This window comes from Saimiri boliviensis, chromosome 6 (assembly GCF_048565385.1).
Source record: "Saimiri boliviensis isolate mSaiBol1 chromosome 6, mSaiBol1.pri, whole genome shotgun sequence".
NCBI classification, from domain to species: domain Eukaryota; kingdom Metazoa; phylum Chordata; class Mammalia; order Primates; family Cebidae; genus Saimiri; species Saimiri boliviensis.
The window spans coordinates 48,894,744-48,909,653 of NC_133454.1; the positions used below are offsets into that span (position 1 = coordinate 48,894,744).

Genomic DNA, 14,910 nt, shown 5'->3' on the forward strand with positions numbered 1-14,910 from the left:
GTGTGTTGCAGCCCAGTGCTTCTCAACAGGGTCACGGTGGCAATTTGGGAAGAGGCTTCTTTCACTAGGACTGTACTATGTATGGCAAGATACTTAGCATCTCTAGTTCCCTTCCCATTGAATGCCACTAGCCACCTCTGAATTTACTAAAAATGTGACAGGTACAAACACCCCCTGGCTTCAGAATGACTGTTTGAGTCCATCTTTCTAACCAGTCAGGACTGACTTTCACTAGAAATTTACCTTAGAAGTCTGTGGGTCCAGGGTACTTCAACCCATGTGTATATTAAAAGTAAAGAGGTAGAGCAGCCAGTGGAGATCCTAGCCTAAGTAGAGACCCCAAGGGCAGGCAGTTCAGTAGGCTTCCCAATGCAGCCATCACCTAACATTTGTATTAGCTGTTGCTTCCAACCTTGTATGAACACTCATTTGCAATATCTTTGTCTAAGTCACTGATAGAGATGTTGACTAGAACAAAGTCAAGCACAGAGCCCTGAGACTGCCACAACAGCTTCCTTCTGGCTTGGTGGCCCAGAAGGTAGGGCACCTGATATTACTGGAAGCTTTGTGTTACTAGGAACGACTTATGCTAAAAGCCACAGAGCAGAGCCATAGTGATTTGGGAGACACACAAGAAGAATCAGATTTGAAACAACAAACAACTCAATATGATATCATCCCTCAAAAGAAAGATCTTGATTCCTGCAGCCCTAGCATGTAACAGACAAGCTTCTAAGTGATGTGGAATTGGCTCTCTCATGATTTGTATGACGTTAGTGGAAGGTTCAATGAATCCTTTAATAAAGTTAGTTACAATATAAGCGAGTTAAAGCAGCTTTGTGTTTTGCTTCACTGCTAAGTTTAGTCTAGTATCAGTCTTCTTAAGAAAAGAGGCAGGAAAAAAGGCATTCAACCATAGACATCTACTTAGTGACTTTCGAATGGAATACCAATGTTCATGTTTATTATAAAAGAATGAGAGAAATAAGCAAAAGCCAGTACAATGAGCCTGAATGTCACACTCTACCTTTGATCGTGTCTCTGTATTGAGTCTAATCACTCATTTGGGAATGACCATTACCAATCTGTTAAGCTTCAGCTAGTTGAGTTGGTTTAGCCCAGGTGTCCCCAGACTTTTTACACAGGGGGCCAGTTCACTGTCCCTCAGACTGTTGGAGGGCCGCCACATACTGTGCTCCTCTCAGTGACCACCAATGAAAGAGGTGCCCCTTCCTGAAGTGCGGCAGGGAGCCGAATAAATGGCCTCAGGGGGCCGCATGCAGCCCGCGGGCGGGCCGTAGTTTGGGGATACCTGGTTTAGCTCAACAACTGGTAATAGCTAGGGTCCCTAACTGTTTGGATCATTGAGATCATCAGGGTAGGTCAGCTGTCCAAAAGTTGATACATTTCTTAGTAGTCATTATTACGTTGACTGAAAAAACTTTACCATCATAATGGGTCAGTTTGATCATATGTATGAAAGCCATTGTGATACCTCAGAAAGCTTCTGCATCCGTGTCGTTTCGTTACTCATCCTGCCCAGATTTATTTTAAATATTGCCAGGTGTTTGAGTGAGTGGTGCCAAATTCTGGGTGTCATTTACATACTGAGTGAGACCCATGGATGATGATTTTACATACTCTATCCCTGGCAGAAAAAATCCATCATATGCTTCTTTGAACATCTCGAATCCTTTGAAATGACCGACAAAGAAAGACCTATGAAGCCTTATTAAGGAAAGGAGAGCAATGAAGAATTGAGATCAGAAAAGATAGGAAAAATGAAAAGCATTCTATGCACCTTGAATCTTAGGCTGACAGAATATCCCACAAATAAGAGAGAACTTTTGAAGTTCTGGATTCTTTGGAAGCTGCAGTTTCCTTTTTGCCAGGAACAATTCCTCATTCAGTACAAATGCAGGGCCCACTTTTAAACACTGGAAAAAATGACTTCATTGAGCAGTCAGAGTCTGGTTTATCCAGTGTGTGGACACATGAATAATGGAATATGTAAGAAAAGTATAGAGATGCTTCACTTTATTTTATATACATGTTCCTACACACTTGTGTGTAAGACAACAAAATATGACTATCAAAACAACCTAGAACAAACCATTTTTTGAGGATTACTAATCATACCCTGATTTATTTCATATGTGTGTATTTGCATATCAGGTTGTCTTAATGTGGATCACACCTTTGCCAAATTGTTAGGACCAAGATATTTCCTATCATTTCACCAGGCACACAAGTAGGAGGTGATGTTACTGGAAGCTTTGTATTACTAGCAACTGCTTATTCTAAAAGCCACAGTCATAGTGATTTGGGAGACACACAAGAAGAATCAGATTTGAAACAACAAACAACTCAATATGATATCATCTCTCAAAAGAAAGATCTTGATTCCTGCAGCCCTGGCATGTAACAGACAAGCTTCTAAGTGATGTGGAATTGGCAAGCACATTGGACATGTTGGCCCTCCGTTACTTTGGTCTCTGCATGTTCCTCTGTTTTCATCTTCTTCTTCATAACCACATCGTGTTACTCGGTATTTCCATCCTCATTTCTCACAAAAGTTCCTTGCATTTAGTGGACTCTTACTAAATGTTTGCTAACTTACTTGCATTCCTTGGATTGCGTTGCTATGATTCTGGCATCTACTCTATCCTTTTTCCATCTGAACATCAGAGACAATCAGGCAGTCTTGCCATGTAATAAAAAGAACAATGCAGCTATCATGTCTTTGACTCCTAGTATGAAAAACAGATAAACTGTAAGGAGAATAGTTTCCCAAATGCTAGAGAAATAAAAAATCTAGATGTGGGTGGAAAATCTCCCTAACCTCTGTGTGTCTGGGTTGGCTTGCGAATGCCAACTTGCGAATGGAATGCGGTGTTTGATGGAGATGGTACATGCTGGAGCCTGCATACCATCTGGGCATTCTCTGCTGTTAAGGACTGAAGCCCTCCCACAACCACTCCCATTTGGTATCCTCAAAGCTTCCTGACTCCCGGTCTCAAGGACCTCTCTGCTCCTTGCTTTGTTCCTTTTGGAACAACAACAACAACAAAAAATGATTTTAACAGAATGCATGAAAAGAGTCATAAAATGCATGAGCATAAAATGGCATTAGTATATCTGTGATAAGCTGCCTTATAAAATCCAAAGGAGGAAACCTACTCTCTAAGTATCTTTAGATAATGTGATTAGAACTAGTCATGCCACCAAATACTATGAGCAATATTTAAGGTGTTTTGGAATGAGAGCAGTCTGGTCCTACTAGTATTCATATCTAGGTATACCAAAGATTAGGAAAGCCTGAACCTTTTGAAGTATACATTTTAATGTGCCTAAGGGGGGAAAAAGCTGAACATAAGCTAAATCCTAAATTAAATTGGGTAATAAACACACCATTGAAAGTGGGCCTTGGAAAAGTTCTGAATTAAAGAAAAGCTGCATGTGCACGGAATGCAGTGTGAAACATTCTCTAAAGCAACATGTTGTAAAATTTTACTGCTTTCTTGTTGTGTTTTATATCTTGTTCTCTCCAGGCTTCGTGGACTCGACCAGAGAAGCAAGAGGTATAGCTTACCTGACCACTAGCCAGTCTTTAGTTTTGAAAGCATTACAGTTTAACTCACCATTGCAGTTTAATAACCAGACATGCTAAACTAATTAGTAATTTAGTTAGATTAAAGAATAGGTCGATAGTGGTAGACATTACTTAGCAATAGTATTACTTTAGGATGAGCAAGCAAGCTGTGTTGGGAGTGGATGAACAAATCCGTATTATTTCCTAAAATGGGATCTTATTCTCTCGCTGGTGCTGGTAAAATCACATCCAGGTAATTATACTGATACAAATAAATTGCCCCCAATTCCCAGGCCAGGCATTTTGAAATGCTGAAAGTTTTTTCAGTCACGTGGTTGATGTGGCTCTGGACCATAATGTCACAGATTTAGTGATCTAAAAACCCGCTCCTCCCTTTCCTTTCCAGCTCAACTCATCTTGTTGCTCACTTATTTTATAATGATCAGTCTTGGTAAATTATCACATCACATTTCATCTCAAAAGCAATGCAAATGATGTCTCTCATTGGTTTTCCCAAATGCTAAACCTATCTCCATTACTTTTATAGAGTATTAAATTTATGAGGTTAGAATGATAAGGTACAAATGGTTTTATGTTTTTTTAAAGTCAGTAGCACTTAGCCTTTGAAATTTCTCTGACTCATTGCTTCAGTTTGGATAACATGGGACTTAGTTTGAAAACTGAAGCTAAATATTAATCTTTAGACCTTGATTGCCACACCTCAAGACCCTACTCATCATCATGCCTATAATTTTTTACCTGATTTTTATGAAGTGATATACAGTGAAAATAAAGCCAGTAGACTTTAGATGAGATTCAAGGATCTAATCTCTAAGGACTTTTTTAAAGTAGCCTTTGCCTCTTATCCAGATGGGGCTTTGATTGTGTAATGCTATAAATGCAAAACATGGTGATCCTATAGATTCTGTATTTTAATTTGGTAAATCTATCCTCTTAGTCTCTCAGAAATGATAATTATTCAGAACATGTAACTCATGTGTTCAGGTCAAGGTTATAAATATTCATGTGCTGTTTAATATTTAAAAGTTGACCGCCTGTCCCAGCCACTGATCTTAGTTTCGCACATGTGAGCATGCTGCCATGGTCAAATCCAGTTCATTATAAACTTCCTGTGTAGAAGACCTTCCTCTCTGTCATAGGGTTGATGGTTAAATGTACATCCTCACTGAGATCCTTCCCACCTGTGGCATAGGAATCACTTAGTGCTATTGCAGGTCGGGCGCTTTATTGTTCAAAAGTCATGGACCCACTGGGATTGGGGAAGAGAGAGAAGGGTTATCAGCCACTCTTAAGCAGCTGCAGATCTCATTCTGCTTGTCCATATACAACTTTCCCTATCCATACTCATTTAGACCTGGTTGAGGAGGAGCTAAGATTTATCAGGGAGCATTAAGGAGATGTTAAGAGAATTATTATTGTAAGTGGAAATAATAGGTTTACTCCCAGGAAAGCAGACACCTCACTCCGTTTTTCAGAAGTGTCCTTATTGTGAGTGTCTCACTTTGGATGTAATTGACTTTCAAGTGAATGCTGCCCCTAGGGCTCAGAAGTTCCATTCTCTCCTGTTTGTCTCATTCGGAGATGAAGACCTAAGTCCAGATGAGTGCAAAAGAAGGCTCGGGTTATGGCCACTTTCATTTTGTAAGTTCTGGAAAAGGGTTAGCACTTTTACCTGGAAGGAGGAAGACCAAAACATTTTGATGAGAAGAATAATTATTCTTAGGCTTCATACTTTTTGGGGAAAAAAGGGAGTTTTCTTGCCATCAGTATCTTTTCATACTTGCCCAGAGCTCATCTGCTCCTCCTGCTGCATCCTGGGTGGTCAGCGTGACTTTTTGTCTGGATGGCTGGTAGGTGGCACTCCCTGAAGTTGTGCAGGAGCCACAGTAAAAGCATTTCAGGGGAAGATAGTCTAATGACATTGGAGTCTATCTGTGTATCTTCAAAGGAAGAACTGGGCATCTGGCAGATAATTCTATCAGGAAATCTGTAGTGAATCACTGCAAAATAAGAAGGCTGGTCTGTGGACATCAATAAACAAGAGAAATTTCCACATGGAGAAATTTCCTGAAAGAAACTAGACAGGAAAATTTTTTGCAACTGTTTTCTGAGTTTCTCTTCAACTGTTTTCTAGATTATTCTGAGTAAAGCCTTGGAATATCCCCTGCTTTGTTGTCGTCAAGGTCCTGTTCTTACCTACATGAGTTTCTCTGCCTCTTTTGTTACAACATATCTTCCTTATGGAAATGTTCACTTGACTTCCAGAAGATTATGGTCCAGTTTCCAAGTTTGTGTGTGGCAGCCCCAGGACAAGTCTGGTCTGTGTCACAAAGAATTACAGTTCAGTTGCTGGTTGATACCACAGAGATAACCAGGAAGGTCAGGGGTTTTCCTTAGTTCCCTCTGCCTTCAGTCCTGCTTTGTTATGGACAAGTAGAAGTGATAAGCAGGTCAGCACAGCCCTTTAGAGATACCTGCCAGGATGCCCTATGCTCTCGAGGCCACTAGTCTAGACTCATGGGTAAAGTTTTGAGTATGATGTATGAAAATAGTCCTGGAACGTATTAGCACTGTCAGCCCTCAAAAATCCAGTATCTCCAACAAACTGGGTGTCACGAGGCTTTCTAGCAAAGTGCTCTACACCTGTTTGTTGTCATCTCTCACTAATGTATGGCATCTCCTGGGATGCAGCTCTCAACCAACCAGCCTCCCGGATTTATAGATCAAAGCAGAGCATCAGAACACTCATCCCAGAGAGGAGAGGGACCCGCAGCAGTAGGCAGTCATGACTTTGCTTGGCTCTTCTGTCTTCTTGCTAGCAGTTGTTTTTCAGTTTCCAGACATGAAATGCCGTGGGCTCAGATGACCAGAATAGACTAGACCTGTTAGTGATGGTCAGAGAGACTTCTCATGGTAGATCTGCTGAGACTGCTGAACAAGGCCAGCATTGCCTTGCTTGTGAGCTTCCTAATCTAACTGCTGTATGACACTGCAGTTCTGGGCTTCACCACCCCAAAACAGCATATCTCAAGAACCTGAAGCCAAGTGTTCTGTCATTCGTTAAAGACCCAATGCATGGGATGGCAGACCTCAGGTGCAGAATATAACCTCCTGTCCATCTGTACAGAACATTACATACTGGAGACAAGGGGGCCCAGTCTACATGGAATGAGACCCTCCTCCAGATCACCAACTTTCCTGAGGATCTGAAGTTGGGCCATATGCCTAGAATCTTCCTGTTCCAGCAACCATTTTACATAGAATGTCAAGGGGAAAATCCCCTTGGAAATATTCCAGTTCCCATTGCCTAAGGACCATGTGCTTATTCTCTTTTTGACCAATCATTATAATTCCAGAGACTTAGGAAGCCCATTGCTGTATCAAGGACTATAAAATACTGGTGGCCAAGGTGTCAAAGTTCCCAGACCTGCCTGGCACTGTTTGTGCCATTGTCCCTAGAGAGAGAACCCAATTACCCTCACTTCCAGTGTGCTACAGCTCCTGATCTTTGAGTTGTTTGACGTGTTTTTACATGGGATTATCTTACTTTTAAGCATTCAGGAAAGAGAGGCATCTGCACAAATAAGGGTTTCTTTAATAATTTCTTATATTGGGCACTTTGGAATGTCCCACTACAGGTACATGCACTGTAGAACTGGCAAGCAGGCCGACAGAAAGGACAGGCTGGGAATGCAGGTTTCCCAGGATCTCATGAGGCAGGGCTGCTGCTGCTGTAATATCTGCTGGCCAGAGCCTTTGCTTACATTCTAGACATCCCAAATAAAGTCATCTTGGGGGACCTAGCCCCGAACCAGTCTTGGCACTTAGATCAGGATGCTTCATGTAACTGAGACTCATTTTCTGTTTTGGAAACTCCCAAGTTCTCATGCTGCCTCCCAGAGCCTCCCTCATTAGATGGTACCTAGAGTAAGATAGCCATTGGCACAGAGAGGAGAGGGGAGGTGAGATGGGTCACAGACAAGCGATGACCTAGTCTCCAAGCCCCTGTCCTGCCATAGCACTGTTGCCCTCCACTCTTTCTCAGGCTCTGACACACTCCCTTTCCTCCCGGCAGACTCTGGATGGGCATATGGTGGTGCGCAGCCATGCCCGCGTGTCGTCACTGACCTTGAAGAGCATCCAGTACACCGACGCCGGAGAGTACATCTGCACCGCCAGCAACACCATCGGCCAGGACTCCCAGTCCATGTACCTTGAAGTGCAATGTGAGGAAAAAATGAGGAAGGACTTGTGGGAGGAAGGGGCAAGGCAGAATCAGGATGAGAAAGGAAAACAGCAGCAAGGACCTACCTGCAACCTATGAGCTCTGCTTGCATTTCCTGCAGCTGGCCCTAGGCCATTTCAGGGCTCTGTCCCCATGCCACCCCACACACATTATCTCCAGGCCTCTTACAAGCCTGCCGTGCCCTTGAGTCTTCCCATGCTGCGCAAGTGCACAGGAATTCTAAAATAGCCTTGACCTTTACTATACCAGGCGCTAGCTCTGCCTTGGGGCACACCTACCTTTCCAGTGCCAGGAGACAGGATATGGGAGCTCCATGACCATGGCAGTCATCCTGACAGTCATTGTTATTTATTGCAGATGCCCCCAAGCTACAGGGCCCTGTGGCTGTGTATACTTGGGAGGGGAACCAGGTTAACATCACCTGCGAGGTGTTTGCCTATCCCAGTGCCACAATCTCGTGGTTTCGGGATGGTCAGCTGCTGCCAAGCTCCAACTACAGCAATATCAAGATCTACAACACCCCCTCTGCCAGCTATCTGGAGGTGAGTCAGGATGGGGGCGAGGCAGAATGGAGGAAGCACAGTTTGACTCTAGGTGGGCTCCAGAATGCAGCTCAAGTCCTCTCTCCTGCTTCTCTGGCACATCCTGAGCAGGGAAGGCATGAGCTGGAGAAGATACTGGGCCTCATTTCAGCTCCCCTTTGCCTGCTCCACCAGTCTCCTCCCTGAATGTGCCTCTCCCATGAGCCCTGCTGCTATTCTTTTCTCTTGTTTAAGGCTGGGCTGGAGCTAATGATTCGTGCTTTACTAATTCTATTTTTCACTAACTTAATCCAGTAAATAAAGATCTGAGTCTGTGACCATCCCATGTGACACTTGTAACCCAAGAGCCATTTCCTTCTAAAGGTGACCCCAGATTCTGAGAATGATTTTGGAAACTACAACTGTACTGCAGTGAACCGCATTGGGCAGGAGTCATTGGAATTCATCCTTGTTCAAGCAGGTAAGTGCCCCTTACAGCAGCTGCCACACACACACCCTTACCCTTGCCAGCCCAATTTGTGTACTTGAGCAATTCCAGGATATTGGGAAGAAGAAAAATCCAGGGTCAGCAAAGCCAGAGGGTTGGAAAGCTGGGAGCCATTGGATCTGAGCATGGGGCATGTTGTGGGAGAACCATGTGGTGAGATGGGCCAGGAAGACAGGATATAGCAACAGGATTCCCAAGAGGGAGCAGAAATGACAAAGACATGCCTTGGTGATTGGGAGTTAACAGTCCTGGGCCAAAGTGGGCTCACCTGGGTCTCCATATGTGTCCTCCCCCCAGACACCCCCTCTTCACCATCCATCGACCAGGTGGAGCCATACTCCAGCACAGCGCAGGTGCAGTTTGATGAACCAGAGGCCACAGGTGGGGTGCCCATCCTCAAATACAAAGCTGAGTGGAGAGCAGTGGGTGAAGAAGTATGGCATTCCAAGTGGTATGATGCCAAGGAAGGTGAGTTGGGAGGAGCCGGTGTTTCCATTGGGACCATGAGTGCCTCAGTACTCAGATGTCCCCACCTGCCATCCTGTGCATGTCCCTACAGAATTGGGAACTGCGCCTCCAGAATTAAGTCATGGTCACATCTCCCTGTAGAGTTGTTGCCCCTACTGCAGCCCCAACCCATGCTTGTGCTTCGGAGCCTGGTTCTCATGACCCTGCCAAGATGAATGAGGGCGTCTCTACCACATTCCAGGCAGGAGCCTTGCGTAGGTTTTGAGCACAGCCAGATGAGTCCAGTGCATAGATTCTGAGCAAAACCAGATGAATCCGGTCCATTGGTTCTGAGCACAACCAGATGAGTCGAGTCCATAGGTTCTGAAGCATCGTCAGATGAGTCCAGTCAGTATGTTCTGAGCACAGCCAGAGAAATCCAGTCCGTACATTATGAGAACAGCCAGATGAGTCCAGTGCGAAGGTTCTAAGCATAGACAGGTGAGTCCAGTGCATAAATTCTGAGCCCAGATAGATGAGTCCACTGCACAGGTTGCAAGCATAGATAGGTGAGTCCAGTGCATAGATTCTGAGCCCAGATAGATGAGTCCACTGCACAGGTTCCGAGCATAGATAGGCGAGTCCAGTGCATAGGTTCTGAGCACAGATAGATGAGGCCAGTGAATAGGTTCTGAGCACCGATATATGAGGCCAGTGAAGAGATTCTGAGCACAGATAGATGAATCCAGTGAATAGGTTCTGAGCATGGCCAGATGAGTCCAGTCCACCCTACTCAGTCCACAGTTAACCTGTGCTTCAGGTTTTCTGCTGACACCCAGCCAGTCCTGCTTGGATATCTGTGCTCAGTGACTGTCCTATAATTGTGATAGTAACCAAGCAAGCAGAGCCAGCAGGACAAATCCGCTCTTAAATCACTCCTGTGATATCGTTCCAAGCTAAAGATTAAAAGACTGACCCTTGGATTACTGCAGTGTGAATCTTCTGAGCCCAGATCATCCGAGGATAGTGTGTGCTTATGTTGGATTCCCCCTTTTGGGTTTAATTGGAATAACTCAGCGAAGTATGTTTTGTTTCTGTACAAACTTTTAATCCTGGTCTGCTATGGGGTAGTTAGAGTGGAATTGGGAGTGAACTGGGATTTTGGTATCACGGCCATTCAGAGACATCATCCAACACAGTTTTCCTCAGAATTAGTTCTGACAGAAAGCTTCCATCACGCCTTCAGCTTCTTGGGGAAGCCGGGGCAGCCAAAAGAAGCTGCTGGGAAATCAGGATTAGAGCCAGAGGAAAGCAATCACTTTACCTTCCTAACTTCCCTCTGAAACCTCATACCAATTTTGTAGCAGATTGATCTCAAGTTACTATCTGTCCAACAGATTTTTTTAAAAGAAAAGGTCAATTCTAGGTATTTTTATTATGATAAAATACACATAGCATGCATTTTACATTCAACCATTTGAAAGCATACAATTCAGTGGCACTAAGTTGTACCCACCACCACCATCCTTCTTCAGCACTTATCATCCCAAACTGAAACTCCGTACCCATTGAACACTAACTCTTCATCTGCTGTCTCCCCTCAGTCCCTGGCAACCACCATTCTTTCTGTCTCTATGTAGTTGGCTATTCTAAGTACCTCCATATAAGTGGAATCATATGGCATTTGTTCTTTTATGACTAGCTCATTTTATTTCACTTACCATAATACCTTCAAGATTCATCCGTGTTGTAGCATGTGTCAGAATTTCCTTCCTGTTGAAGGTGGAATAACATTTCATTGCATGTATATGCCACATTTCATGTATCCATTCATTAATCAATGGTCATTTGGGTTGTATCTGCCTTTTGGCTATTGTGAATGATGCTGTGTGAACATGGACATCCAGGTATCTGTGTCTGTGTGGTCCCGACTTTTAATTCTATGCATATGCCCAGAAATAAAATGGCTGGACCAAATGATAAATCTACAGTTAATTTTTTGAGGGCCCTCCCTACTGTTTTCCAGAGCAGCTGCACCATTTTAACGATAGACTTTCACTCTTTTGTGATCCTTCCCATATTCTCACAACAGCCAGCATGGAGGGCATCGTCACCATTGTGGGCCTGAAGCCCGAGACGACGTATGCTGTCAGGCTGGCGGCACTCAACGGCAAAGGGCTGGGCGAGATCAGCGCGGCCTCCGAGTTCAAGACACAGCCAGTCCGTAAGTAAAGGCAGCTGCCTGCCTCTTCCCAGCCTACCCTCTCCTCCCTGGGGGCAGCAGGGGACCTTGAGTTGGCCCGTGTCATTGTTCAGATCACAGCTTTTTGTCTTTCAGATCCCTCTGCTCCCGGAGGCCCCACCTCCTAGTTCTATGGCTCTCAGTGACAGCTAACATACAGTCCCTTCATCCTCTCTTTCTCCAAGGGGTTAGGGACACTGTCCTAGTAGCCGGTCCAGCTTGTTAGAGTAACAGCCAGGGGGGAAGCCAGCGACACATTATTAAGGGCAGTGGGGAGAAAACCAGCAGTGAGTTGTCAAAGAATCTGGGAGAGCTGCTTTTTGACAGGCCACAGAAGCCCTAAGCACCCTGTGACTTGCAGGAAGAGGGTAAACATGGTGACAGTTCACATCATGCGTTGCGGGATTTTTGATGCAGCAGACATATTAAGTCGGAGACAACTGGAGATTGCTATAGAATATATGAGCAGCAGAAGAAATCCAGCAAAGCCAAGGGGAAGAGGCAGCCCTGGCCTTGGCCTTTTCTGCTCCTCTCTCTCCCATACCAGGAGCATCCCTCATGGCCTCTTTCCAGAGAATCGCTTCTCCCTGATTCCACTCAGGAGTATACCTCTAGGTTTTCCTCTGCCATTTCCTTTCCTTAAACTATGCCTGTCCCACTTTGCCCTCCCTTCCTACCAGCAGCCAGGCTCCGGACAAGCCCTGCTCCTGTCATACCCCTCTGCAGACAGAGAAGCTGCCCTGGGAAGCTCCTGAGTCCACCCAGCTAATGAAGATATTGTAGAGCTAAATTCCCGAGCGCTCAGAGTTCCCTGGGCTCTCTGACCCCTGGATTTAAAATGCACCTGGGAGAATCCTTTGCTTCCTTCTCCTTGAAGCTAGGGGCCTGCAAAGGGACCCACGACCCTTACCTCTTCCCAGAAATAGGAAAGCCTATCTCATCTTCCTTCTACAGGAATGGCTTCTTTCTCTGGATTTGAAGTAATTTGATAATTTGAGTTTCCAGCTCCATGTGCTCTGAGGATTCTATTCATTTCTTTTACATCTTTTTTTTTTTCTTGGGTCTGTCTCTTGTCTTTTCTTTTCGTCTGTGTTCCATCCATGGGAAATGCAGATAGCCCTCCTCCACGTAAGTGCCTCTTCATACCTCATTACCTGTTTCCATAGTGTTAACATCTCCTAGTTCTAGTTCTTAATTTAGTTCTGGACCCTTTTTTGTCCCCTAGAGGCTGAAGTAGATGATACTGTCTGGGCCTTAACCACACTGACCTTAGTCTAGTTGTGCTGTTGTTAACGTCTGTAGGTTACTCCAAGAGGCTAACACTCTTCCTGTTTTAGAGCATGCAACTTCTGTGTCTTTGGAAATTGTGCTTATTTATTAATTTTTGTGTGTGATGATTACCCCACGGCAAAGATGGCGTTTGCTGAGCCAAGCATGGTGGAAGTCTGCAGATGGGCCCTGAATAACCCGCTATTGCCCCGACTCACCTTCAGCCAGATGCCGGGAAAGTGACCACAGCCCCACCAGGCCACTATTCAAAACACCTTAAAGGGAAAAAGAATCTGAAAGTATTTTCATATTTGCTTTTAGAAGATAAAGGAATGGAGCTCAGTTGCTTCCTTGCTTTTGGTCTGTCAGCTTGGTAGCTGGAGGGGAATAGGAGGACTGGTCAGGGAGGCTCCTGCAGCAGCTGCCATAGTCAAAACAAGAGTATGAACTTTGGTTCCGAGTCATGGGCATGCCCAGCAGGAAGCTATTGCAGGGTTAAATCTCTAGTTCTGGTCATCTCTGTTCTTCAGCATGTAGTTTCTTGCAGTGTGCATTTCCTTTATTGGGGAAGACTAACCAGCTAATGTAGGAACTCTCCTGCTATGCACGGTAAGGACGGGGAGATTCCCCACTGAAAGGACATGCAAATAGTGTAAGCTGTAAATAGAGGACACAGGGAACAAGGGTAACAGAAAGATGAACTGTAGCTGACTCCGTCCACCTGCAGAAATGCCCCTAAACTTTCCTTCCCCTGAGATTTGGCTCTTCCTAGGCTGAGGGCAGAGAATAGTGGAGGGAGGTGTTACCCAGACAGACACAGAAGAAAAGGTATTCAGGAAGCTGTACACTCTTTTTATAAAAGTCTCCTGCTTCCTGAAAGGCACTCAGGGAAGCCTATCTTTTTAACATTTATTCAGAAATATTGCAGCAACAGCAAATACTAAGTAGCTACATGTAGGTGTTCTGAGATTCTGAGCAAGTGTCAAATCTCCTACCTCAGCAGAGTTGGTGCCAGGATGAACCAGCTCTGGAAGGCATCAGAGTTGGGGGATGGAGCCGTCAGGTAGGACTGACAGGTGCCTGCTCTGGGCTGGCAGCTGTGCCCTAAGCAACTTCAGGAGGAGCCACTCTGGGCATGAGGGAACCTTCCTTCTGTATCTTTCCCCTGATCTTTAACTGGTGGTTCACCTGAGTCTCCAGGTTTCCTCTGATCTGGATTTGATCAGTAAATGAATGCTGGCTTAGCTACATTAAAGAGAGGAAGGCTGGGATGAGGCCCCCTTCTGAGTTTCTAACCAGTAACTGGAGTTTGAGTACTAAATCAGAGCAACTGGGTCTTGGACTTCAAAGACCACAGTGGTTTTCATTCATTGCCAGCTCAGTGCTTGCAAAGGTGAGATTTTTTTTAATAGCAGAAGCTATATTTTTCAAGTAAATGTTAAAAATGAAAATTTTAATGAAATTTTAAATTTAAATTTAAATTTTTAACTACAAAAAAGAGATCTCCAAATCTTGTTTTTTATTGTCTGATGGTATCAAAACAGATAAGTAACCATGACTCCAAGAAGCCCTTTGCAAAAGGATGGTGTCATCCCTGCATTCCAAGTAGATCATGAATGATACAACAGCAGGCATTGTTGATGGTACAAAAAGTTAGTTTTTCTCAATCATATAATAAAGTTATGGTTTGAAGAATCAAAGGCAAATTTCTTTTAGATAAGTAGAACCATGGCATAGTCTTAGAGTTGAGCATTCCTTTAGCAGGATGAGACGGTGAACATATGGGAACATCATATTATCACCAAATATAACTTGTTATGGTCTTTCTTTGTGCCCCGATAACCTTCCCTGAGTTGCTGAAGTGAGGACTTAGCCCACGGATTATCCTGCTGCCCCTAGATCTATTCTGAAAACAGATATCATTGGGAGGATGCTGCCAGCAGTCACCACTGCTATGACAAACCCACCTTTTTGCTGCTAGGAACTGAGGACAAGCCTTAGGAAGGACCTTCTCAGAGTTCTTGCACCCATTTTTTTCTTTTTTTTTTTTTTTTTTTTTGAGAG

The 14,910-nt window shown here is 44.4% G+C and overlaps 1 protein-coding gene across 19 annotated transcripts in view; it reads left to right on the forward strand.

Annotated features, from left to right (window-relative positions):
- NCAM1 (neural cell adhesion molecule 1) overlaps window positions 1-14,910 on the forward strand; it is a 341,199-nt gene that overhangs the window by 286,469 nt on the left and 39,820 nt on the right. For 6 of the 19 annotated variants that reach the window (XM_010334549.3, XM_074400587.1, XM_074400591.1 and 3 more), the window contains 6 exons: window positions 3,552-3,581; window positions 7,689-7,839; window positions 8,217-8,401; window positions 8,765-8,861; window positions 9,186-9,356; window positions 11,428-11,559. In XM_010334549.3, the coding sequence (XP_010332851.2) occupies window positions 3,552-3,581; window positions 7,689-7,839; window positions 8,217-8,401; window positions 8,765-8,861; window positions 9,186-9,356; window positions 11,428-11,559 (766 nt within the window). Of the gene's footprint in view, window positions 1-3,551; window positions 3,582-7,688; window positions 7,840-8,216; window positions 8,402-8,764; window positions 8,862-9,185; window positions 9,357-11,427; window positions 11,560-12,690; window positions 12,706-14,910 lie in introns of all 19 variants that reach the window. The other 13 variants (XM_074400589.1, XM_074400593.1, XM_010334556.3 and 10 more) reach the window with 3 other exon arrangements.